Source organism: Necator americanus, chromosome II (assembly GCF_031761385.1).
Source record: "Necator americanus strain Aroian chromosome II, whole genome shotgun sequence".
In the NCBI taxonomy this organism is placed as follows: domain Eukaryota; kingdom Metazoa; phylum Nematoda; class Chromadorea; order Rhabditida; family Ancylostomatidae; genus Necator; species Necator americanus.
The window spans coordinates 33,994,705-34,019,230 of record NC_087372.1 but is presented as its reverse complement, the minus strand read 5'-3'; the positions used below and the strand labels follow the sequence as shown (position 1 = coordinate 34,019,230).

The window sequence follows — 24,526 nt, the reverse complement described above, 5'->3', positions numbered from 1 at the left end:
CTCAGGTATCAGTAGTGAATATATACGTAGATGTGGCGAACTATGACATCTATGTGACTCAAGTGTAAGATTTTTAACACACGGGTGAATGTAAACAGCTCATCGCTCGTTTTCCTAACGGCGCGACATACCTCTATCTATTTGCTCATTAGCCCGATGAGTAGCCAGACTGCACGAAGAGGGAAGCGAAGTTGATAGTGTAGTAGCTATTATTGCTAGATTCAGATGTAGATGTAGTGATAAAGTATGGAAAAAGTAAAGGATAGAAATGTACTTCTTTCTGATAATCGCGTCGAAGATACTCGGAACAACTACGGTGACCAAAATTTGAGTTGATTTTGACTGTTTTAGAGATGTCTCCTAAAAGAAAAACAGAAGAAAATAGAATGTGACAGAGAATTGACTTGAACAGGTCAATAATGTGATGGTATATAAGGATAAAAGAACTGCTAATGTTGAACAAGTGTTTGAGAAAAGTACACTACACGTCGAGTGAGTATCAGCTGATACCAAGCACATATGTTCCCTTAGCAATTGTTGAGAGAGAATCGAACGAGAGTCACGAAATCAATTGCCACTTCTCAAACTTTCCAAGGCATTCGCGAAGAGTAGTCAAAACGAAGAGTGGAGGCAGACCAAATTCCTTGAATATTCAGTAAAGTAATACTGAACAGTTGCCTTCGCATAGCGGCAATTCATTTCCAGCTTGATGCACAACTCTGAACCCTACCGAGCTCTCTGCTAGAAGTGCAAAAAGAAAAAAATAAATGGAAAAGAAAAGATACAAAGGAAAGAAAGCAACAGAGAAATTTTCCCCAATAAAATATCAGGCTTGCAAGAAGAAAGAGAGCAATATATAAAACTGAGGAGAAGATCTAAAAGATTAAGGAGCTCAAATAAAAGCGACATCAAGAGTCTGCTAGGAAGATACACTTGCTCAACCAACAATAAATTTCTAAGGTATGAGTAGTACAACTTTTGCATCGCCGCATTTCAATGAACAAATGAATAACACGCGAAACAGAACGAATCTCTTAAAATGCTAGATCGTGAAGTTTCTGCTTACTTCAGGTATAATGCAGAAATTCACTCTCGATATCGTGTGCGAAGAAGAAAAGTTGCGAGAAATGGGTAGTCGGAGAATGCTATGGTAGTTCAGTGTAACAGCGGAGCAATTATTGATCACATCTATCCGCGACATTCACTGGTAGAATTAAGAACAGACAGCAACGTAGGAAATTCAGGGGAGATATCGACTAGAATTTAGATATAGGAGAACGGAATAGTTCTAAATGTATCTATGATTATTTAAAAGTACGAAAAATGACGAATCGACGATGAACTATTAGACATTAATACACCTGGGAACACCTGGGAGACTTTCAATACATACATCGAAATACTTTAAATTTAGAAAACAAAAACAATTTCTTCAAATTCTGAAACAAAGCCCGGCTGAATTTCCTTGACCAGTCACAAAATATGTGAATCAATGCAAGCGTAATGGATTGACCACGCAAAAATAAGGGTTAATTTCAAGGTTTTCTTCCAGGACATTAGCGAAGAATAAGAACTGATCAAAAATAACAAGTCCGCCTTAACAGCAATCAATAATATCGGGAATCCCAAGCTTTTTTCGTACTGGAAGCAAAAAGAAAGTTATGACTAGTATCGGCTACCGTTTGCAAGTCGTGCACATTTGCGTCCGCGTACTCCAACCGCCCTTATCTATCCACGTCATCGAACCACAGGTAATCGATAACGACACTACTCATCTTCCATAATCACAATCACTAGTTGTTTTTTTTTTCTTGAAACAAAAAACTTGCGATCAAGCAGATCCGGGGGATGCTTGGATGTTGACGAAATTGGATCGAAACCAGGATTCTGGAAAAAAAACACATCATTTGCAAAGAACGAAAATAAACAGCTTTTTTAGACGCGATGTCGTGTCTTAGAAAATTCTCAAGAGAAAGAAAAAACGCTACAGAAATAGCGAAAGATAGGTGAGCAGAGGAATGCACTTAACGTGCACCTCACGTGCTATCAGTACAGCTGATATTAAAGTCCCAGTAAAGCGTTCAACAAAAAAGTAGAGTTGGTGGAGGCAAAATCGTCTGAGACGTCCACAAAAGTAAGCAACTCAAACAGTAAGTCATTCACATTTCATGGTGACTAATACGAGTTCACACCCATTACAACTGAATTCCAGCACCAATGTGACGATAAGGATGACTCAGCGAACCAATAAAGAATCTCTAGAAAAAAACAACCAGTTCCGAGAAAGATTCATCGCATAAAAATCCTGGTCATACTATGGTACAATCCCACGAGATAATATTTAGAAATCCTTAAAGCACTTTCTGGATGGAAGTGAAACAGAGAAACACAGGAAGCACGTCAATTAGTTGTGAAATGAACTGGAGAACAAGAGACAAAGCGAGAGTGAATCGATCAGGAAAGTGCAAATGGTCCCGCGGCGAACCTTACCCTCGTCGGCGGGAAGCGGGCGGGAGAGACAACTCATCGGATCGGCTTCTGCTTCAAGCGCTGATACGCATTCGGCGGCACATAAGTGCCAGGTGGTGTCGTTGGTGACAGTGCTCATCGGAGATGTCAGCCGGTGCCTAGCGAAAGTCGGCGAAAACACGACACATGGTGAATGGCTAATTCCTATCGTAGCTCCCCCAAGGCCGTCGAATAAACGCTGCGCGTGGCACTGCGACTTACGCACAGTATTTGACGTCCCTCACACATTTCGAACTATATTCCTTTCTGCTGTCTGGTTATGCTAATCACTACTCGCTACGGCAAATACAATGTTGTTGTTGGATGGATGTTTGGAGGTGTCACCTCTCAATATGAACAACATTAGTTGCAAAACAGGCGGGTGGAGTGTAGCGGTAAGAGCACGACCGATCGGAGGTTCGAGTCCGCCCCCGTGCTCACCAGGCCCTTCATCCCTCCGGTGTAGACAAATTGGTACCAGACTTGTCTGGAAGAATAAAAACACTGACTTGACTCATCGGTTAGCCACCGCAATTCATGTATAGGCCAGTTACACGTTCGTAAACCTCAAACGATTCTGAATTGAAGTGAACGTGGGGGCGCATCCCAAGCGAATTGATTAACGCCAGACACTTTAGTTGCAAAACAGAGAAAAATAAATGCACAAAAGACAAAGATAATGGCGTTGAAGAAGAATTCATCGTTGATGGACTGCACAGGTTTTATCACACACGAAATTCCTGAAGAAAATCAAAATTATTTGACACGGAGTGTAGCTCCGTGATTTCCAGATTTTTTCGAGTCTCTTGACAACAGAACGAAGCAATTGCCCAAGCACTAACCACACTGTTGGAAGAAGTTCATCTCTAACATACTTTGAGGAGCAGAATTCAGAATTGAGCTTATCCTGAACTCAGTTAACAGTGAGAGATTGAAAACGGCCGAAACGGGCTCCGCTCTGAGACGCATGTTCTTTTTTTTAAACTAACTTATAATATTGGATCTTGGTCTGCGAATAAACTATTATAAGACTTTTTTTTTGCTGATTTGCTTGAGCTGTGGCCAAAATTGGAACTGATATTTATTAACTTTTAACATTTCGGCGTTTTCGCCTTCGTCAAAGCCTGGAAAAATCAAAGCCGTTAGTGATTTATTCTCTCAAGCGCCTTATCTAACCTACAGAAAGCATCCAAACGGTAGGCAAACTCAAACAGCAACACATTGGCTAGTGCTTACCTCATTAGCTAGACTTGGTAACGCAACAGACCACCACGTACTAAAACAACGAGTCACAAGGATTACTAAAAGGCTCCATTGGTGGTTGCGACGGTCTGAAAGTAAGGCATGCAATGGTTGGAGCCTAGAGGGGAAGCCTGATGTATACTTGTAATGTTCTTCTTCCAGACAAGTAAGAACATGTTAGAATATGTAAGCGCGCAAGCAAGTCATTTCTGCGATTTCTGTACGCTTGTAAAGCTCGGTACAGTTACACGACTTTTGCTTGCTTGTTTTCTTGTGAACGGATTTTTTAGGGATCGTTGTTCGCGAAAGCTGCATTCAATTCAAGCCATAATCGGGGAGATGATATTGACATAGATGATCCGAACTTCTAATCGAATCTAAGCGGCTAATCTAAGTAATCTAAGCGGCTGCGCTAGAAGTGGCGCGATGGAGCGCAGCGGTTCCGATCGAGGATGGGACCGTCACGAACTGCGGTGATGAGCGGTGCTATCAGGGGTCCCTTCTCGATCCTAACCGCCACGATTCGCTGTATCGCTTCGAGCGCAGCCGCTTACGTAACTGCTCCGAGCTTCATATCGTTTTGATCCGACTATATTAGAGCTGCTGATCAGATGATAAAATAGCATTATAGTACCATAATAGAATAAAATTGCACTTCCAGCAAGTAGATGAGCATTTTGGAATTGATAAAATGAAAGGAAAAACAGTCGTTACGGTTACCTAGTTTTTAGGAGATAGTTTCCACTTAAAAAAAGTCTCCTTTCTTTCCTCATTTAATCAAAAATAGAGGAAAGATAAAGGTAAAAAACAACAAAAAAAAAGAAACGAAATAGAGAGACTGTGCTAATAACCATATTATACAGCAATCAATATTACGACTGGAGATTCGGGCGAGTCCGGACATATCGGTGGAGAAGTGGGCGGGTGACTGCTGAGTAAATTGATCAAATATTAAATTTCGGGTGCAGTAATGTACACAGCTTACCAATGATATTGAATATGTTCATATAATCGAAATGAAATAATCGATTGTCAACTTGTCGTTGGACATTTGGATCAGCCCCTACAAGCTTCATATGGATGTTCCTTTGTGTACTATGATACTCTCTCGTAAATTGTAAAAACATCATAAATACAACAAGGCGGTATCTTGTGGCGATGACCCCAGCTGTTATAGATTGATCCGTGTTTTTATGGCTTTTCCTGGGGACACTGAGATCATTTCGATTAAATCCTATAGAACCACGGAACGATCTCCTAAAAGCCATAGCCGCAACACATTACTACTGATAGGGTGGAGGAAGGAAACAACGCAATTTTTTTCGTGCCGATACAAATTTCACTGCTAAGAAGGATGAAAACGTCCAGAAATACCTTTGGGAATCCTATAAGCTATTGAAATCAGCTTAAAATCAAATCCTATGTCATGTAAGATTATTTGGTACTATTACACTTATGGTGCCCCGCTAAAATTTTTCCGGGCGTGAGTCTCCAGGGTTTTCGACCTGACTGATCACGAACAGAATATTCATTTCATAGGAGAACCGCTGTTTTTTGCCGACTATGGAAATGTGCGTGGAAGTTATTGGCTGTTGTAAATGAATGGTTCTGTGGTTGTGTTTGTGGAAATTTTATACAAGATTATAACCTTTGTATACTTGTGTTGTGGAGCAACGGGACGAGTAGGAAGAGAAACAAAACACTGGCGTTTTTAAAACGATAAACAAAGTGGGAATTGCGAAGATTGACGCAATGTTGCGCAATTCTAACCCAGTTGTTTGCAATTTTACTTCTAAAGATGAAATAAATGGAGCCCCATATCCGTGTATGTATCTTGCTTTGTCTTACGCTTTTTCTGGAACTTAAATACATTGCTATCCTACGTCAGCCGACTCGTCAATTACCTCAAGGAAATGAGGAACAAATTTACTGGTTTTTTTATCACCACAGTAATACTAACAAAAGAAAACACAGAAACAAGAGGATAGATGAAAGAAATGCGATAGAATCGGAAATGAATGAGGTCCGTTGAGGTTCCCAACCATCAATTGATCAATAATTCGGATGAGATCCCATCTCTGGATTAGAATACAGCAAATCTATCGCTAACATCCCCTAACGCTTCAATAGTTATTCAAAATTATTGGATCCTAAGTGAAAATTCAGAATATGCCGGGTTCCGACGAGAAATTGAGCGCGTTGTGTGCGACTTTGATTCTTCCACGGCAAAACAGATTTCGAACTCGGAATCGTTTGTTTTCCGGTGTTTTTTCTTCATTCTAGAATTTTCCTTGGTTTCTAGAACTACTAGTTTATGTGCATCCACATCTACTTCGTTATGCTTTGCAGCGGATATAGACTACTCTTTTGATATTGTTGATTTATGAAGTAACGGTTGTCACTCTTTCATTTAGTTGTTAATTTCTTTTCTTTCCACTCTTTTCCACGTCTCTTCGGGGGAAATGGGAAGTCGGAAGGGTGGGGGGACACAACCGCATTCCTATTTCTGGGAGCTATATCTTCTTTCTTTTTCTTAGTATCTTTAGTCTACATTTCATAGATCCTCTAAGACATGCTCAAGTTTCAGGAAGGCGATTAACTTAGTTATTCACTTCCAGAAATAGGAGCGCGGTTGAGTGTCTCTCCCCCCCCCCCTTCTCAGCTATACTTCATGTTTATTTTTGTTGTATTGTTGTATGTTCGTCTCTGGTTTTGGCTTTTTCCTCCAACTTTTCCCTATTATATATCCACTATTCATTGCAGATGGTCCTACTGCGGAATGCTGCTAAGATCGCAGCATGTGTTTCTGGTGGTTGTGCGTTAGCGGCGAAACTTCGAGATGATGAAACCTTTCGAAAAGTATACGCGTTCACTGGAGGAGACCGAAAAAATTTCGACGAACATTTTCCGCGTGGCACTTGGGATGACAACTGGGACTTGTGAGTGTTCGTTTTCTCATTTATGCTTTCTCGTGATTATCGTGCAGTGGATTTCAGCCGATCTCCTGCCTTCCTACTGAACACTAAAAAGTACGCTGACGCTTCGGATGAAGAGAAGAAGAAAATGGCTGAGGAGGTGAAGGCTAAGGCTACTCGAAATATTATTCTTATTCGACATGGTCAATACCATCTAGATGGAGATAGGAAAAATCTTACCCCATTAGGTGCGTTTGTCTTATCATATTTCTTTTTTTTCCACAAATGGTTGGTTCTGGTTAACAAATACTCCTGGTAACTTATATCCTTCCGCCTTTTTTTTTATAATGAAAAGGGGACAAGTAACTAAGTGTGCATTTTCTTTCCAGTTCTCTTTCAATATTAGTGGAAATGCGATATTGTTCCCAGCTGATGGAACATTTTTTATTTTGGTAATAGTTTCTATTCCTGTGTTTCTGAAAGGGAATTATCTTCTGTGATTTTATTCACATCACAGTAGATTTCTGTCTCATTGAATTGAAAATTGAGTTCTTTAGGTTTAGGTTTCTAAGGTCATTTAAACTGCTCATTCTTAGGAAGGGAGCAGGCCGCTTTCCTTGGAAAACGTTTGGCTGAATCAGGAATGAAGTTCGACAGTCTTGTAATGTCTACGATGCCGAGGGCTACAGAAACCGCAGAGATTATTTTAGAACATATGCCGACATTGAAAAGGTTTGTTTTCGGTATAACTGCAAGATGAAATTTCATTAATCTGTTCTCTTTTACTTTTTCATGGTTTTCTATATATATATATATATATATATATATATATATATATATATATATATATATATATATATATATATATATATATATATATATATATATAGTTAGTTATTTAAGGTCAACATGCTCACTCATCGAAGAAGGTCCTCCATATCCTCCAGTGCCTCCTGTTGACCACTGGAAGCCGCAGTACTCCGTGAGTTTCATATTAATTACGAGAGGTCTCATGTAAGATTAGAACAAAAGTTAGGTTTGATTGTTTTCGTGCTTGCTGTCCTGATATGTGCTTGAGGAGTTCTTCGCCGAGGGTGCCAGAATCGAATCAGCGTTCCGCAGACATATTCACCGTGCTCCTCCTTCGCAAAAAGAAGATTCTTACGAGATTTTTGTTTGTCACGCCAATGTTATTCGATACTTCATATGTCGGTATGTTAATTTACAGAATATTCTTAGAAGTGATAGTATGTCCATTTGATCAATTTTTGGTTTATCTCAGAAGTATCCGAAAAAAATTTAGTGTTCCATTCAGAGCTCTTCAATTCCCTCCAGAGGGATGGCTGCGAATGTCTCTTGGAAACTGCAGCATATCCTGGCTGGTGATCCGACCATCGGGTCGCGTCAGTCTTCGTAGCCTCGGTGATATTGGTCATTTGCCTCCTTCTAAAGTGTCATTCACATAAGATTTACTTTGAAACGTGTGTTTCTGTTTCTAGTTGTTCCAATTTACTTTGATATTACTTGATGTACCCTAGTACCCTTCTTTGTTATTATTCTGCTTGAAGTTGTTCTCAGGCCAACGCCAACCTTTTGCCCTTGCTACTTATATATGAAATTGGATCTTATCCAATTATTGCATCTTTTATAACAGTTAGAAGGTGTCGTTGTGTGCCTTCCAACCAATATTTATTATTTTGAGTTTGTTCGGAAATATAAAGTGCCAATCTCCAGAATTGTTATAAAGGTCCTCAATGTTTTTACTGCTATGACGTATCAAAAGTTTGCTTCCCATCTTAAACCTTCTCGGACTTTCCACCTCAAAGTGATATCACCTGCTTCTCTTTATTTTTGTTCTCATGATTTACACTTGTCGGTTTACGTATGAACAATCAATGGGTGGTTCTTATCGCGTTTTTATAAATGATCACTTTCGTTCTCCTAATGGTTGAAATTTATGGAGGTGATATGTTTGGTTCACTGACGACATTCTAGGCTTTAAAACTGTTTTAGACCCAAATAATTCCATACGTTCATGGAATCAGAGGGGAGTCGGCTTCGCCAAGTTCATCTTTACTGCTTTCAAGGTCCCGTTTCTTTTTCTTGATTCTGGATCTCCAAGCAGTATAGTTTAAATATTTTTTCTGTTTACAAAAGGGTATGGAACTGTGTACTTCAGTGCTTTCACTCACCTCGGCATTATTCTTCTATATGTACAAAATGTTTTCTTTGATGGGTTCCTTTTAGTAATGGAGGGGAAATCTTTCATAATCACATCCATTTATAATGGCTGGCAAGCAACATTTCTCGATGAAAGAGAAGAAGAATAAAAAGAAACGCACAAACTCCATCTCCATTTCAACTCGTAGGGAACATCGATGCCAATGTTTTTATTACAATGGTCACTGATTTAGGGTTTCGGTGCAAATTAAACTTTTAATAAAAACCTCAAGATTACTCTTCTAGATAAGGAGAATTAGTTCTATTTGACTTATGGAATTCTACGAAATTTAACCACGTGTGTTGTTATTGTGTATTATCCATTCAATCCCTGCATAAATCAATGTTCTGGTATATTTTACATTTATGTAATATAGAAAAGAAAGTATTTCGAAGTCAAGAAAACAGGTATGGCTCTTCCTTCACCCTCTCGTAGCACGGCACATTTATTGAGTAATGCAACTAATTTTTCGTTCCTTCGGCATGTTCGCCTCCGACATTTTCCTTCTGTAGCCACGAAGTTGCTCCAATGCATAGTTGTAGCCGACCGAAAATGCTTCTTCGAAAACTTCGTCCAAGCCTTCCTTAAAACACGGATTCATTTGACGTAAGTCCTCACCTTAAGGAAAATTGCTTTTACTTTCATCCAAACTTCAGCTTGGAAGAAGAATTAGACGCTTTGTTTTGAGGGCAATAGGAAAAGGACAATACTGGTTTGGTTGTTCCGAAAGCAATGTCCGAGTGGTATGAGCTAATAGAAAAAGCATAAAGCATGGTCATTAGATTTCCAAGGTTATTTTCCTTACAATCTTACAACCTAAACAAATGAGGGCTTTTAGAAAGCAGAAGGAATGTTGGAGCATACAGACATTCTAAATTCTGTCCACGTACTTTCTTGTCACACTTCTCACTTTATGTTAGAAGTGTCAGAAGAATTTCAAACAACACTTGCAGATAATTCGGCATCATTTTGTGGTCGAAAAAGAAACATTTCGCTCCACTTCTATCCGTGAAGGGCACTTACCCCCGTAATCTCCGAACACTCCAAATATTTGCTAGCTCCAATACGTTTAGCGAACGACTCCGCCTGATTCAAGGGCATCGGAAGGTACTTTGTTTGGCCACTGCCGTAGTTCTCGATGAGCATAGATAGCCTCTTGTCAATTTGGGTCCCGACAAGAACGAAAGGAATGCCACGTATGCGTTCAATCACTGTGTCGAGGATCTAAAAATGATGTGTTAAGGTAACATCGTCCACTCCATGGCCATATTTATAATTTGGTGCGGTTGGTAAGAAGTACTAATTTTCCCCATTCTGAGTGCTAAATTGTAAGATTCGGGAGGGTTGAACTGGTAAGCATTGCCAGTTCAACCCTCCCGAATCGAAACTTGACCCTGTGAGGAATCAATGATCAATCTGATGGTTATTTCTAATTCTGGTCTTTTTGTTGGAAATGAGATGTTTCTTGCTACTCTCATCTCTGTTTGAGTTATACCTCTTAATCTGAATTTAAAGGGAAATGTGATTATTTTGTGGAAAATGTGTCTAGTTTTCCAGTGGAACAAAAATACTATCGTGGTGGCTGTGTTTTCCACATAATCGCCACTTTCCTGTTACGAGAACCTAAAATTATAGGTTAGAGGAGTTTATGGGCATTTTGGATAAGTGCTGAGAAACCAGCTATTACTCTATTGAGAATTGCTGAGTTAATAATATGAGGGGAGTTCAGAGTCGAGACACTTTCAGTCACATGGTACAATCCTGGGAAGTGCTATCTTCAAGTAAAAGACGTAAACGAGAAAAGTTCCCCGTAAGTTTCTCTCACTAACCATCCGCACAGTTTCCTCTGCACTAGCTTGACGGGCCACTGATACACATAGTAGAAACACATGGGGATCCTCAAAATCTCTAGCGGGAGCAGCTCGGAAAATACACTTTCTGCCGTTGAATGCAGTAATAAGCTCTGCGTCCTGAAAAGTAGTTGCTTGAAATCCGTATGCGAATAACAAGAAAATCTTCAATATAAGACAAGTACATCCGCATAAAAATGTTTCTTTAATAGAGAAAAGTAGTTCTAATATATTACGTAATTCTAGCTTTGGCTGCCTCTCCAATACTACATATGTATTTTTCCAATATTAAAACCCACTTTTGAAATTAAGCCTGGAAATGATTGTTTTTCAGTAATTCTTCGGAACAACGTGTATTTTTTTTTAAAAAGTCCAGTCCAGTTTATAACTTTTCTTAAGTTTATAAAAATTTTTCCGATCATTCCAAACTTTAACTAGGGTGTCATATGTGGGGAAACCGGTCTTATCTCACGCTGTCCCGTGGAGGTATGGTTCTTACGGGTGCCGCCATCATAGAGTAATAGAATACTTTAAAAAATTATAAATTAAGTGTTCCACTTTCTAGAGAGTTTCATCCTTTGAGGGGAAACTACTACGGCGACAAGAAGAAGACAAAACAGAAGAAGAAAGAAGAACCTGGTGAAGGGATTTATCTTAACGTCTTCTAGATGCGCCTTTGTACGACTGCGGGATCGCAGAGGTCGTAATTGACTCCGGATCGTAAGTGCTCACGTACCTATGGAAACCGCTGAGGACAACAATAAGGACGTCATCTATGATGTACTGAATACGTTGATTTCTAAATTATCAAGCCAGCAGGAAGAAAAAATGAAAATGAAATGACCAGCAGGGTCATTGTCGGAATCGACGCAAATGGGAGGATGGAGCTCGAACAAAAATCCGAGGCGCCAGGAAAATGCTATTACCCGGTGGAACGTACATCGGACAATGGTGACCGTATGGTCGACTTGTGTGAACAGATTGGCCTCATCATCGCTTCTACGTTTAGGAGGAATCATCGACGCCCTCAGCTGACCTGGCAGGAATCAACCCTTTTAACGCCTGAAGAGCAGTGCAAGCGGAAGATGTGGACTCTCAAACTTCAGCTCGACTACACTCTGACGAGGAACATTCCTCAGTCAGACATCCGAAAACCTAGAGACGTTTGGATCGTCGCGTTTGACCCTGACCACCGCCCGGTTCTTCTCAGCTTCAAGATACGGTTCCACAAGAGAAACCGAGGAGTTTCTCTTTAACCTGAAATCGACACGGCAGGTCTGAAAGATGAGGAATACAGAATAAAATTTCACCGACGTGTGTCAGTTCATCTTAGATTGCAAAACAGGAAAAAGCCTTGTGATGGAGATTCCTTTACAATGTGCATCCAGGACGCTGGAATGGAAATGCTCCCGGTTCTAATACCGCAAAAGATGCTTGCCTTTGCACCTGCGAAAACAAAATACACGTATATTTCTTTATGCGCCGTTCGCAGCACTGGCGATTTCAGCCAGAAAAGACGTCTAAGAAGGAATTTACATCGCCAGCGTCGTCAAGAGCGAAGCACTTTGAAAAGGCGTGGGAGGACAAGAACCCGCGGAAAGCCTATGCTTTACTAAAACAGTATAGCGGAGAAATGAAAAGATGTTCCCCAGTCGTCAACACTGCCACTGGAGTGACTGTCGGTGAAGCAACCCTTCCAATTTGGATTGATCACTTCAAGACCTTGCTGGACCGGCAGGTGCCGTCAGCTTCTGAACTCGAACACGTTCGACAAATACGGTCAAGGGGGGACTACCGACCGAGTTGGGGGTTCTGATCTGCATCCAAAAGATGAAAAATGGCAAATTTGGTGATGACGAATTAACCCAGAAATGCTGAAATACCTTCCTCCGTCTACGATTCGTGAGATGACAAAGATCATCCGTTAAATATGTATGGACGAAAGGATACCTAACTCGTGGAGAAACACTATCATATTTATCCTCCACAAGAAGTTGGCCGTCACGGACCTTAGGAACTATGGAAGAATCCCCTTGCTGCGTTATGTACAAGATTATCCTTTGCTGCGGATTATCGACTACCGACTTATTAAACATCGCGAAGAAGCCACGCGACGAGCAAGCTGGCTTTCCTCCTGTCCGATCTACGATTGACCGGGTGTTCATCATCAATAGAGTGGTCGGTATTCGAGGCCTTGCATTTAGCTTTTCTGGGCTTTCGACAATCCTCATCGAGGTAATCGTCTCAACGAACATCAGCCGGATGTACAACACCGTTTGAAGTGGTAACTGGAAGAAGCCAAGGGGAGTGGCAGGACCCTTCTTGTTTAACTTCGCCGTCGATGAGATCATGCAAAGAGAAGTCGATCAGTGTCCCCTCGACATCGTCTTAGCACCATAAGAGTGCCCATTGACCGATTTCGAGTACGCCTACGATGTTGTTGTATTCGCGGAAAGCAGCGCGAAACTTCAGTATGCTGTCAACCCCGTATCGAGGGTTGCTGCAGCTTATGGACTGAGTCTACGCCCTGATAAGTGCAAGCTCCACATCTGCTTGCACTTATCTGGGCGTAGACACAGTACATAAGAGACCGTGAACAGGAATACAGACAACCAATTCAGCTTGACTGCGATGAGTTCTGTCGCCTGGCCTCTACGCCGATTAACAACGGCAGCTATGAGAAAGATATTCGGAAAAAATGCGCTAAGGCCACTTGTGCACTTAAATCCTTATCTGCCTGTGGTCAATCCTTATCACCAACGAAGTGAAGCTGCGCGTTTCAACGACAAGTGTTGGACTAGAACACCGAGTTACTGCATACCACGCGATATCAATGCACTGCGGATACATCGCTGACCCAATGATCAGGACTTTTCACGAAGTTTTTCAGAAAAAAGATATGATACTCCTCGTGGTAACGTAGAGACGGGCCTACGATCGAATCCGTAGATGAGTCCTGCTGCAGCATAGATGTGCTATGGAATGATCTGCATTCAGCATCCTTAACAACATGTTTGTGGTTGACTCTAATTGCTTGCCAAGCCAAGGTGCAAGTCTACCTAGTCGCTATTCGTCTTATCGAAGTCTTGGCAACACCATCTACAGCGAAGGTGAAAGTCGACTGCACGAAAAGGAAACTGTTCAGACAAAGGAAGTTGGTACATACTTAAGCCAAAAACAGCCTCTCGGCTGTTTTTGGCTTAAGTATGTATCAACAATGTATCAATATCTTGCACCACCATAGAAAGTGGCTACAAAAAATCGTTTTCCTTTCTTTGATCATAAATTCAGGAGACCAGCAGATCGTCTGTTCAAGATGTTGTGAGGAGTTTGTCGGGTTCAAGCTGAACTAGCCCACCTTGTCGATAATCTATGTTGAAACGGAACTGGGGTGGTGAAAGAGAACTCGAGGACATTCGGCGTGGATAGGCAGTTCAGACGAGACGTAAAGTTCCCCAAAATATGGAATAGCGACGAATGGATTAATTCTATGTAAGCACGAGCAGAAGATTGAGAATTTCGGGCAGAGCTATGTTCAAGGACGGCACACCTCAACGAAGATGCGAGTAATTGCGTCAGGCTATGACATCACCCGATTAAGTCAAGTAAGTCAAGGGTATATGCTGCGATGCTATCTACGTTTTCATAGACCATTTCAGGTAAGGGCGAGTGTTACCTCAAGGGGAGGAATGGTTGTGGTAGCTCATGCTGGTTTAACTATGTACCTGCGACTAGACGCACCTTTTTTCATGATTCTGTTTCTCACTTTCTCATTTTCCCAGATAAGTTGCGATGATTCCAAAAAAAGGTCATTTAATGAATAAAACATCAACCTGTTCGCCATACGGTACACCGACATATTGAGCATACTTCTTCATCATCATCTGAATCCCTGACTCGTCGTCCCCTATCATCACACATTTGACAAGCTCGATGTCCGAAAGGATAGATAGTCTTCGCTGCCCGTTGTCCTCCATTGCTGAAAAGGGAGAAATGGGAAATGAACATTGTTGTATCGATGGGAGTTCTGAGAAAACGCAGCAGAAATTCATAGCAAAAATCCAGAAAATGAAGAAAAACACCTATGCAGGTGCTTTGGGGAAAATAATTCTATAGAAAAGGTGTAAAGAACATTCTTCTAACGTGATTTAACACAGATTTGGATTTATGACGTGAATTTTTCTTTTCCTTTTAAGACGTATTAACGATGTAGTATGTCAGACTAAAGGCGAATTCTTGAAGTTAGCCTCAGGAGCTGCAGTCGGGAAAGGGACGATTTTACTCCAAGTATAAACGGTGATTTCCCCTCGCTGAGAGAATTATCAACGAAATCCCTGTGGTTGGTAGCAGGTTGTAAACGTAAGTGTAGTTGAATAGTTTCAGTAGATTGAAGCTGTAAGGACAACGATAACGAAAGTCCTAATATAGTAACTATAAGGAATCCTCAAGATTCTAAAAGTATTCTGTGTGACTTTACAAAGTCCAAGGATGGCTGAAAGAATGGTGTGTTTTGGAGTATTTCTGACTTGCGAACGATTTTCTATGGCTGGCGCAGCAGGAATTTAATTCTGTGCTTATAAACTGATAATGATGTCCGTCTACGAAGTGATGATATCCGACTCTGGCTCGGACTGCTCCCGGTAGCAGACCGAAAGTCATTGGGAGTAGTCCGATGCAGGTTAACACTACTTCGTAACTTTCGTACTGTAGTTTTTCTTCCTATGAGAGACAGTTAAGCTTCCAAGTAGATAAAACTTTGAGGTGTGATTACACTTCTTGCATGTGCTTTAAGTGCTGTCTTTTAATTCTTTATTCCTTAAAATAGGTTGTTATGATATGGTATGAGAGTACGCTTTGTAATTTTAATAGCACAAAAAACCCATTGGGCCTTTTCTGCAACTTTTCTTTTCCCATAAACGTCCTTATTTTCTGAACAGGGGTGGTTGTAGCGCAACTGCTAAGAGAATCGGCTGCGATTGCGTCGGTCACTGGTTCGAAATCGCACTAGGCCAACTAAGCATTTGATCGCGCGGGGTCCATACTAGGCGTAGTATCGTGGGGACTAGGCTTGTTGGGAGGTTGAAAACACTGGTTAGACACAAACTCTCCCTCGTAAGTCATTGCGTAAATCAGACGGACGTTCATAAACCCAAAGGAATATAAATTGAGGTCGAAAGCGTTCGTGCACCTCAAACGGATTAGTTAGTGCTAGACCCGTTACCCTTTATAGTTTAATGGCATTTATCCGTGATTTATTATTTCTATAACTTAGTGACAATCTGGAAATTTATAGTGTTGTCCAAGTATGGAGGAGAATGCTAGAACTTATCTGAAGAGACGGCTACTTCAAGAACGAATATCCATTAAATAACATATTCTACATCCGGAGAATTGTATTGTTTCCGAATGAAAATGTCTTCGCTGTCGCCTAGCACCGTTTGCATAGATTCGCCAACGATTACATTTTTTAAGCGTCAACAAACACGTCATATTCTGCTGCGGTGGCGGTTCAAAACTTATTGCGCAGGCAGCAGCAAATTGGCAACCGAGCCGTCGCGCGCATTCCACAATTTCCAAGCAAGAGTGGCACGGGACGCATGTCTTCTGGGATTTCTGCAAACGCTTCACGGTTCGGCTTAAAAATAAGACCAACAGCAATGCAGCAGCAAAGCCGCCGGCTGTGATGACGCCATTTTTCTGGTTGAACGGCAGCAGCTGGATAGAATTTGAGTCCAGCGATTGAGAAAAGAGAAAACACTGAAAAACATCTGCATTCAATAGATGAGAAAGAAGAATTTTTTTTTAAAAAGGGTGGGATGGATCCTTGGGGTTCTTTGTAAGAAATTTTGTGCGAAAAAAATCAGAAATCAAAAAAGGATGCACGCGAACTGAGTGCATTTTTTTCGTTGTTTCTATTCCTCTCAAACGTGTGAATATGTGTTAGTTAGAAGGGAGAAAAGAGAATTCGAAGAAAAGAAAAAAAAGGATTTTGAAGAAAAAGAGGAAAAAAGAACTTAAGGGAAGATTTTTCCTCCATTAATTCCTTCTTTTCTCTCTTTTATGTCAGAAAAAGGCAAACTAAAAAAACTTCTTCTGTGTAGAATTTCTGTTCCAACAGTACGTTTCTCTGAAGTTATTGTAGCATTGAGAAATTGTGAAATAATGTATTATTTACTCGAATAGCTACGTAACTATTGTAGTTAGGGTTAAAATTTAATAGAATTTAAGAAAAAAAACTTATATGTTGGAAAATTGCATGAAGAAAAATTCCTAGATGAAGAGTACATGTCCGTTGAATCCTCAAAATAAGCTCCAGAGAACGCCATTCAGAGATTCAGCGGAGGCAAGAATAAGCTCCACCTCCAACACACTTTGCGCAGTATTCGAATAGCTATGCAACGAACGAAAATCTTATTCCACTAGTAGGACGCTGGAATTTTTCGGAATTAATCTAATTCGAGTTATGCAGAAAGTGGTGAAAAAGCTGCAGAGAAATTCAGAAATTCCATCTACAAAGAGAACTCGAATCACATAAATATTGGGAAGAATTTTACCGCCAACGAATTTGCTGAGGCAACCATTTTAGAAGCTTATTTTGCGCAAATAAATAAGTAAAAGCTAAATTTTTAGGAGTAATACAGGAATAATATAGAAGAAATACAAAACTGCAGAAGACGCTTGTATTTCAAACAAGTTTCCAAATTATTTCGTTGCAAAATCCTCAAAATTCAAAACATCACTTCTTACAGAATCTACTTTCGGTGGATTCTTTTTTGTTCGACTGCTTGCGTTGCATTCAAAGGATTACTGGTTTCTTTATGAATTCTCGTTTGAAGGAATTAATCTTAGAAAGAGACAATGCACTAGCTTCCAATATTCACGTGGGTGTAATGTGGAGACGGACAATAGGAAGGAAATTTCATTGTGAAAAACGAGTGGAAAGGAAAGAATGAATAGAAGGGACGTAAGCGCTTTTCTGAATCTAATTTACCTAGCCATTTCAGTCTTTCGCATGTGAAATGCATTGAAAGTATTAACTTAGGAGAACGGAAAACTCATTAAAACAAGAAAAGAGGTGAGAATAATCCGTTTGCGTGGCATGTCTAAGGATGGAAAAAGAGCGAAAGAAATGCTCACGTCATGTCAGACGAATTTTCTCTCCGCTTCTAACATGACATTTAAAATCGAATGAATTCGAAAAACCACATCGTAAAAACTTCGAAGCGACATTGACATTTCCTTAAGAAAGAAACAGAAAAGATGGATGTACTTTGGGTTGAAAGATTTATGGAAACCATATGAGATAATTCATAGAATGGAATTCAATAGCAATTCGCTCCATTTTTGATATGTTAGTGGAGCAAGTAGGAATTTTTTTCGAAAGAAAAAAGCATACTTGAGAAGGATAATTACTTTTATTATATTTGAGAAAAATAAATGAATAAATTTGAAAAAGATAAGAAACGGTATCTTATCTATTTGAAATAAGAGACAATATTTGATTTATTTAATAAAACAGACATATAGGAGAGAATATGCGTTACGCGATGTAATTTACGTTCAGAATCCAAATCCAGTATTTTTTCCGTGGACAATAGGTGGTGTAGTACTACTACTAAAAGCTAAAGTCCGCTTAAAGCGCTATAGAGTGTACTCTTGACGCTTTCACAAGAATCGTTGCCGTAATCTTGTTAAACCCTCCTCCTTCTTGTTCACTTCGAGGATTAACATCGCCATCGCTATTGCCACAATTGTTCGATTAAGTTGGTCCATTGAAATCACTATGAATAGAGTATGGAATGCAGCTATTGAATAAGTTAATGCGTGGTTTGTGTTGTTTGATCTACTAAGTTGGCTTCAATGCAGCCATGCGGTCACATTTTATGGACTTCTAGGTGCGGCACGGCACTCTTAGCGGGGTAGGAAGAGTTCAAAATATTTAAGTAGGAAAAGTTAAGTTATCATTTATTATTATATGTTATCATTATTAAAGTTTATTCAATTATTATTTATTTATTATATTTATTTATTATATTATATTAATTTGTTTATTCAATTCAATTATTTCATTATTCAAGTTATCATTATTGAATTATTATCATGAAAAATGAAAATACGAAATGAAATCAAGATATTGAATTTAAAAAAAATGAAGGGAAAATGCAAATTTAACACATTAGCTCACGTTTCATAGATTTCTAGGTGCGGTACGGTGGTTTCAGCAGGGTAGAAGGAAAAGAATTCAAATATTAAACTAGAAAAAAAAACTAAATTATCACTTTAAAGAACGAAAAAAATGAATATAAAAAATGAGATGAAAATACTGATTTGAACTTGATATAAAAATACAGATTTAATGGTAATTTAATAAATAAAATAATGATGATATAAAATAATAGTAATTAATTATATTAATTGTAGATCAAACGGGAATATTAAAATGAAAGTGATAACAAGTTTATTTTCTTTTTGCACATAACTTTACTGGAGTTGGCGCGTATTTCGGCTTAGTGGTTGAAAAGACGAAATGCAGCATGATCTACCAGGACAAAACAAACTTTTTTCCTCCTCCTCCTTCTTGTGACGAACTTTCTAGACCTACTTCCAGCAAATAGTAAGAAAATAAGAACTACAACAATGACGTGGTTTAAAAAATCACAAAATTATCTCCTATGTGCAGAAATTCACCAGCGAGCGGAGGCGGATATTAGCAAAGGTGCTTTTTCGGAGCATATAGCGTATACACCAAGAAAATTTCCATTAAATATTGTGGTATAGGAGACAGGGACAAATAGGCCGTTTAGGTAAAAAGACGGTTGGTTGAGAACGTTGATTGGATTGTTGGGACCGAGACGAATGGTGGCCATTAATCCTTAGGTTAGAGGCCATTTAGGAGTATAGAGTATTCGATTCTAACATAGATTTCCTCTACTGCAGAATTTTTAATCCACATCGATAAAAAAATCGTTTTGCAAAATTAGTCCTCTTTTTAATCCTCAACGAGAGTAAAAATTTTTTCAGAGATTACTTTGTAATACTTTTTTTTTTGAAAAAAAGCTGGATGAAGAATTTGTCAGTGAGGTGGGAAGAAATAGAAGTAAAATATCTGAAATTATCTGCAACTTCGTGTACACGTTCGTTAATTTCAAACGATTCTGAATTGAAATGAACGCGGTGGCGGATCCTAAGCGGATCAACTAACGCCAGACACTTTATCCCTAATCCACAATGACGTTGGGAAAATTTGTTTGAAAAGTATTGTGATTACAACTTGCTTCTTCTTTTTTGAGGTTTTTTTTTGTGTTCAAATGAAGGAGATTGTGTTGTTTTGCAGAGAGAAACTCGCCGAAGTCGATAAGATTGATGAGATTGTCGGGAATGAAGCAGTAAAGCCACTAATACTTTGGAAACGTTGAGATGGGGCGGAAGTCTGTACTAAAACCTCCGATATCGCTCTTTTTTCCGCATTCAAGGTTTCCTTCATGAAACCTGCAAAGACTTCCCAAGAAACCTGCAAAGAGCACTACGATATTTTCTGCGTAGACAATTTTTAATTTATAGGGGGAGACTTTATATTTCACTTTATATTCACTTTATATTTAATTTTCTTTATATTTTATATATATATATTATTCTTACTATTTTATAGAGCCATTGTTATTGAGGGTTTTGCAAAGATTCTACTGTTCTTGTGGCGCATTGAATTACACCCATATTTTTAGTATTTATTGGTGGACTAAATGTAAACGTTGACGAGGGTCTGCGGCCGCCTATTACCAATTTGTCGACGTCAACGGAACGGAATTGGAGCCGAGCGAAGCCTAAAAACAAAGTGCTCAACTGCATTGAAGCTTAAATAACTGGACGACACAATAGGTTTTGTTTATAAAAGTAGATCCAACAAGCTTGCTATAATTGTTACTAAAAATATTGGAATGGCGCAAAAATAATGCACTTTTTCAAACATTCACTTCGAAACGCTACAACTCACTTCACAATCAACTTTATCAATCGAAATAAGAACCACCACAGTCCACGAATCTTTGTCAACGAGACAGAAGTTTGCCTATTTGCGCTACATGAAAGTTCATGCTTTGGAAGTCGTGTTCGGCATCACCTTAATCCTTGAAAAAGTGATTGTCGGTTGGCGAAAAGTCTGGCGAATATGGTGGGTGAGGCAGATTCTCGTAGCCCAACTCGTTCAACTTCAGTAGCGACACCTTTGAAATGTGTGGCAGGGCATTGTCGAGTAGAAAAATTGAGGCCTTTCTGTCCACTACCCCTGGGTGAAGAACTTGGAGTTTCGGGTGCATTTCGTTGCAGTACTCCTCTGCGGTAATGCATTCGACAGGTTTCAAGAAGCTGTAGTGGATTACACCTGTGGCACACCACCACACAGTCACCGTGGTCTTCTTCGGGGAGTGCTTGGAAACTTCATGCTTGTCCATTTATTTGGCATGACACATCCTGTTGTTGTAAATGATCCATTTCTCATCGCATAATCGAGAAATGGATCGTTCTTGTCGCGTAACAGAAGCGTTGAGCAGATCTCAAAACGGTGGTTTTTTTGTGACTCGCGCAGTTCTTAGGTACCCACTTGTCCAATTTTTTCAACTTACCACTTTTCCCCAAATGGAGTTGAATGCTCAATGCCTAGTTCTTGGGCAACCTCTTGTGTTGTTTTAGGCGGATCATCTTCGATGATTGCCTTCAGCAGGTGGTCGTCAATTTCAGAAGGACGGACGCGACCTTGCTTAACTTCGAGGCTCGTATACCCACAAGGAAACCTTTAGAACCAACGATGTACCATGGAATGTTTTCCTCACCCCAAACCGGGTTGATATTCCGAGCTTGCAGATCTGTCCAAGATGAACTTGTAGAAGAAGATTTGGTGAAAATTTTGTCTGCACATATTATCTTCTAAGTCCTGCACTGACCCAATACTGATCCTCGTACAAAAACTTTCCAGTTCTAATAACCGCAATCAAATGCGCCACAAAACGCTGTGCGGCTTGTAATATTATAGTTGAGTGTAACTGGAAAAAAATTTGTCGTGAAAATAAGGCAACGAAAAACACGCATTATTTTTGCGCCAACCTAATACTAATCAGGTTGGGTCAGAAACAATGAGTACTTTTGGGATAAAAACATTTATAGAAAGGTACATTAGTAAGGCTTGAAACAAACGAAAATGTGATAAATAATACTATAATAAATAGCACAAATATGTGAACAAACGTGTTTGTGCAGTTGTTTTTTTTTGTTTGTAATTCACAATTTTGGGTAGAATCTTAAGGCAGAGCACTGATTTACTTTACTCAAAACTGCGAAGAAAAGAGACTTTTAGGCTCGACGTTTCACTGCGTCAAAGCTTGAAAGAAATAATGTAATAAACCCAATTACTTCAAACTCCTCAGCTATGAACTTTTGGAAAAAAATAACAGTCTTACTCTTGTTGTAGTAGTATTTACTACTATAAAAATTATGAGAAAAGCCCAACCCCACCTAAAAAGAACTTAAACTGAAGAATGAAATATCCTCATTATTTCTTGCTGCTTCATTGTGATGGCTAATAACTAATGACGTGATGTCGAATGTGTGCAGAAGTGCATTTATTTTCGGGAATGTCTAATTCTCCTGAAAGAAAAAGAGGAAGAAAGCAAATAAGGAGGAGATTTTATTGAGTAGCTTTCGAGGTCGAGGACTCTACATCAATAGATGAGGAGGTGGATAGAAATGGCTTTGCAGACTCCATATTTTGAAAGCTGCATATTATTTTCTTATTATTGGCTGTTCCACATGTGCTCAAAATTTTCTATTTGTTTGACAAAAGAAAGATATCTACAGAACGCCCATAACAATTTAATAGAAATTTATCCCTAGAAAAATGGGATTATTAACTTTCCAGACTGCAATCTTGTTATGGAAGCGTCAGAATTTTCTTCTGGAAATTGAGAACTTATTCCCTTATTAAACAAACGACTGAAAAGGTAATTCGATTTTGTTGGGATTCTTAACGAAAATTTTGTAACTGGACATGTGATTTGAAAAATGGATGATAAAAACATGAAGAACAAATTTTCGGGAAAAATATTTCGAAACCTTTCATTTTCAGTTGTTTTCTGGAAGTAGAACAAGAACCATTGAAAGTATCTGCAGAATCTCTAGAACTGGTGATCTTATGGTTTAAGGTTAGACCTAACTTTTATTCTTCATATCAGATTGAACCCTCCTGGAAAATCGATCGATAAAGATGATGAAAATATTAGAAATGATAAAAGTGCAGCGATTTTCGGAATAGCTCAACAGAAGGGACCACATCGCATTTTCAGAGAATCTAAGAAGAAATTCGTCGGAAATTTCCCTAACCACATATGACGTCATCACTGAATAAGCATTCATCCCGAATTGAATATTCGAGAAGGCATATTTGATCAAAGCAAAAGATTGGCGTAAACGAAAATACGCAATTTTGGTGGGAAAATGGTCGCCAAATTGCATCCCGTAGTGGCCATTAGGAGAGCGAAGCAAAAAGCTATGAAAGCCAAGGATTTCATCGTGGTTTTTGCTCTATGTAATATTACCTCGATGTGAATTTCTAATTGTTCCTCACAAGCGTTAGCTTTTGCGAGAAAATCATTGAAGTTTTGAGGTTTTCAGGTTTATATGGTTCTACGAGAGATCGCTTAGATAATTCATATTTGTTTCAATAATTTCATAATAGACAATTCTGATACATCCGTGCGGCGCATTGAGTAGAAATAAAAAATAAACAAATAAATAAATATAAATAAATAGTAAAGATAAACATAAATAGCTAACTACAAACTTTCGTCGGTGTTTAAAACTTGAATATGAAATTAAAGTATTCTTCTACTAGCAAAGAAAAAGTTAATCAGTAGTTTCCAAAATCGAAATTTAAAAAGTGAATCAGAAGTCTTCTCCGAGTTAATTTTTTCAAAAGATGGAAGAAGGTAGGGCCCTAAAAAATTAGTCTGCCCAGCTATCAAAGATCAATGTTTTTATTTATTTATATCACTAAAACGAATGCGAATGCGTATATCTCGTGCAATTCTGCAATTAATCGTATATTTTATTTTTCTATGCTTTCTCGAACAACTTCTGTATTTCCCGTTCATGACTGGACAGAAATTAATTTTCGAGTTTCAGAGATGAATTTTTTATTTTCAGTATACCCGCAAAAACTAACATAAACTGGCAGGAATGGCATAATTTATTTATTTATTCTCTACATGACAATCTATGTGTTTACGAATGAAGTATAGAAGGAACAAACAAAATAGCACAAATAATATCAACAAAAGAATACATAGTAATGTGCACATATGTAGATACGTACTCAATTACGTACTAATATGTAACTTAGGAGTGAAGAACTCTTCCTGAGCTGTTTATAGTTACGTTTTTGTGTAAATGAACTCACAGATTTATTTACTTGGGAGATATTTCAAATATAATAATAAATTATTTATTGTACGAGTACGTGTAGAAAACACTTCAACGTCTCTGATTCTTTCTATAAACACACTTTTAGTTATTGTTTACAAATTGTAACCATTCCACAACAATCCATTCAAGACTATGCACTATTTTCATGTTGTGTTAAAACTTAGAATACCATTCCTATACCGTTTGGGTTAAAATTCCCATCATTATCAATCCTTGTGAACACAAATCCAAGCCACATTTTATTTTATGATCTCTGAGAATGTATGTACAAAATACTAGGAATAAGTGAAGTGAGCGGATGTGAAGCTCCACGTAATTTC

The 24,526-nt window shown here is 38.9% G+C and overlaps 3 protein-coding genes across 5 annotated transcripts; 1 reads left to right on the top strand and 2 right to left on the bottom strand.

The window, feature by feature from the left end:
- Window positions 1-209: 209 nt before the first annotated feature.
- RB195_020350 (uncharacterized protein) lies at window positions 210-4,826 on the bottom strand (the record flags this gene model as incomplete). The annotated part of the gene is made up of 5 exons (XM_064188608.1): window positions 210-215; window positions 275-360; window positions 1,830-1,887; window positions 3,745-3,839; window positions 4,736-4,826. The coding sequence occupies 5 exons, from the start codon at window positions 4,824-4,826 to the stop codon at window positions 210-212; spliced, it is 336 nt and encodes a 111-aa protein (XP_064044489.1).
- A 1,595-nt stretch (window positions 4,827-6,421) lies between these two features.
- On the top strand, window positions 6,422-8,131 carry RB195_020349 (uncharacterized protein; the record flags this gene model as incomplete). 3 transcript variants are annotated; one of them, XM_064188606.1, is made up of 7 exons in its annotated part: window positions 6,422-6,448; window positions 6,514-6,689; window positions 6,747-6,913; window positions 7,262-7,397; window positions 7,569-7,647; window positions 7,747-7,877; window positions 7,981-8,131. In XM_064188606.1, the coding sequence occupies 7 exons, from the start codon at window positions 6,422-6,424 to the stop codon at window positions 8,129-8,131; spliced, it is 867 nt and encodes a 288-aa protein (XP_064044487.1). The 3 variants fall into 3 exon arrangements, with proteins under 3 accessions (XP_064044487.1, XP_064044488.1, XP_013300750.1); XM_064188607.1 differs by having other exon boundaries at window positions 7,744-7,877; XM_013445296.1 differs by lacking the exon at window positions 6,422-6,448 and having other exon boundaries at window positions 7,744-7,877.
- A 1,200-nt stretch (window positions 8,132-9,331) lies between these two features.
- Window positions 9,332-14,713, bottom strand: RB195_020348 (uncharacterized protein; the record flags this gene model as incomplete). The annotated part of the gene is made up of 4 exons (XM_013445295.2): window positions 9,332-9,469; window positions 9,910-10,110; window positions 10,716-10,856; window positions 14,570-14,713. 4 exons carry the CDS (start codon window positions 14,711-14,713, stop codon window positions 9,332-9,334), a joined length of 624 nt encoding a protein of 207 aa, XP_013300749.2.
- Window positions 14,714-24,526: the final 9,813 nt, after the last annotated feature.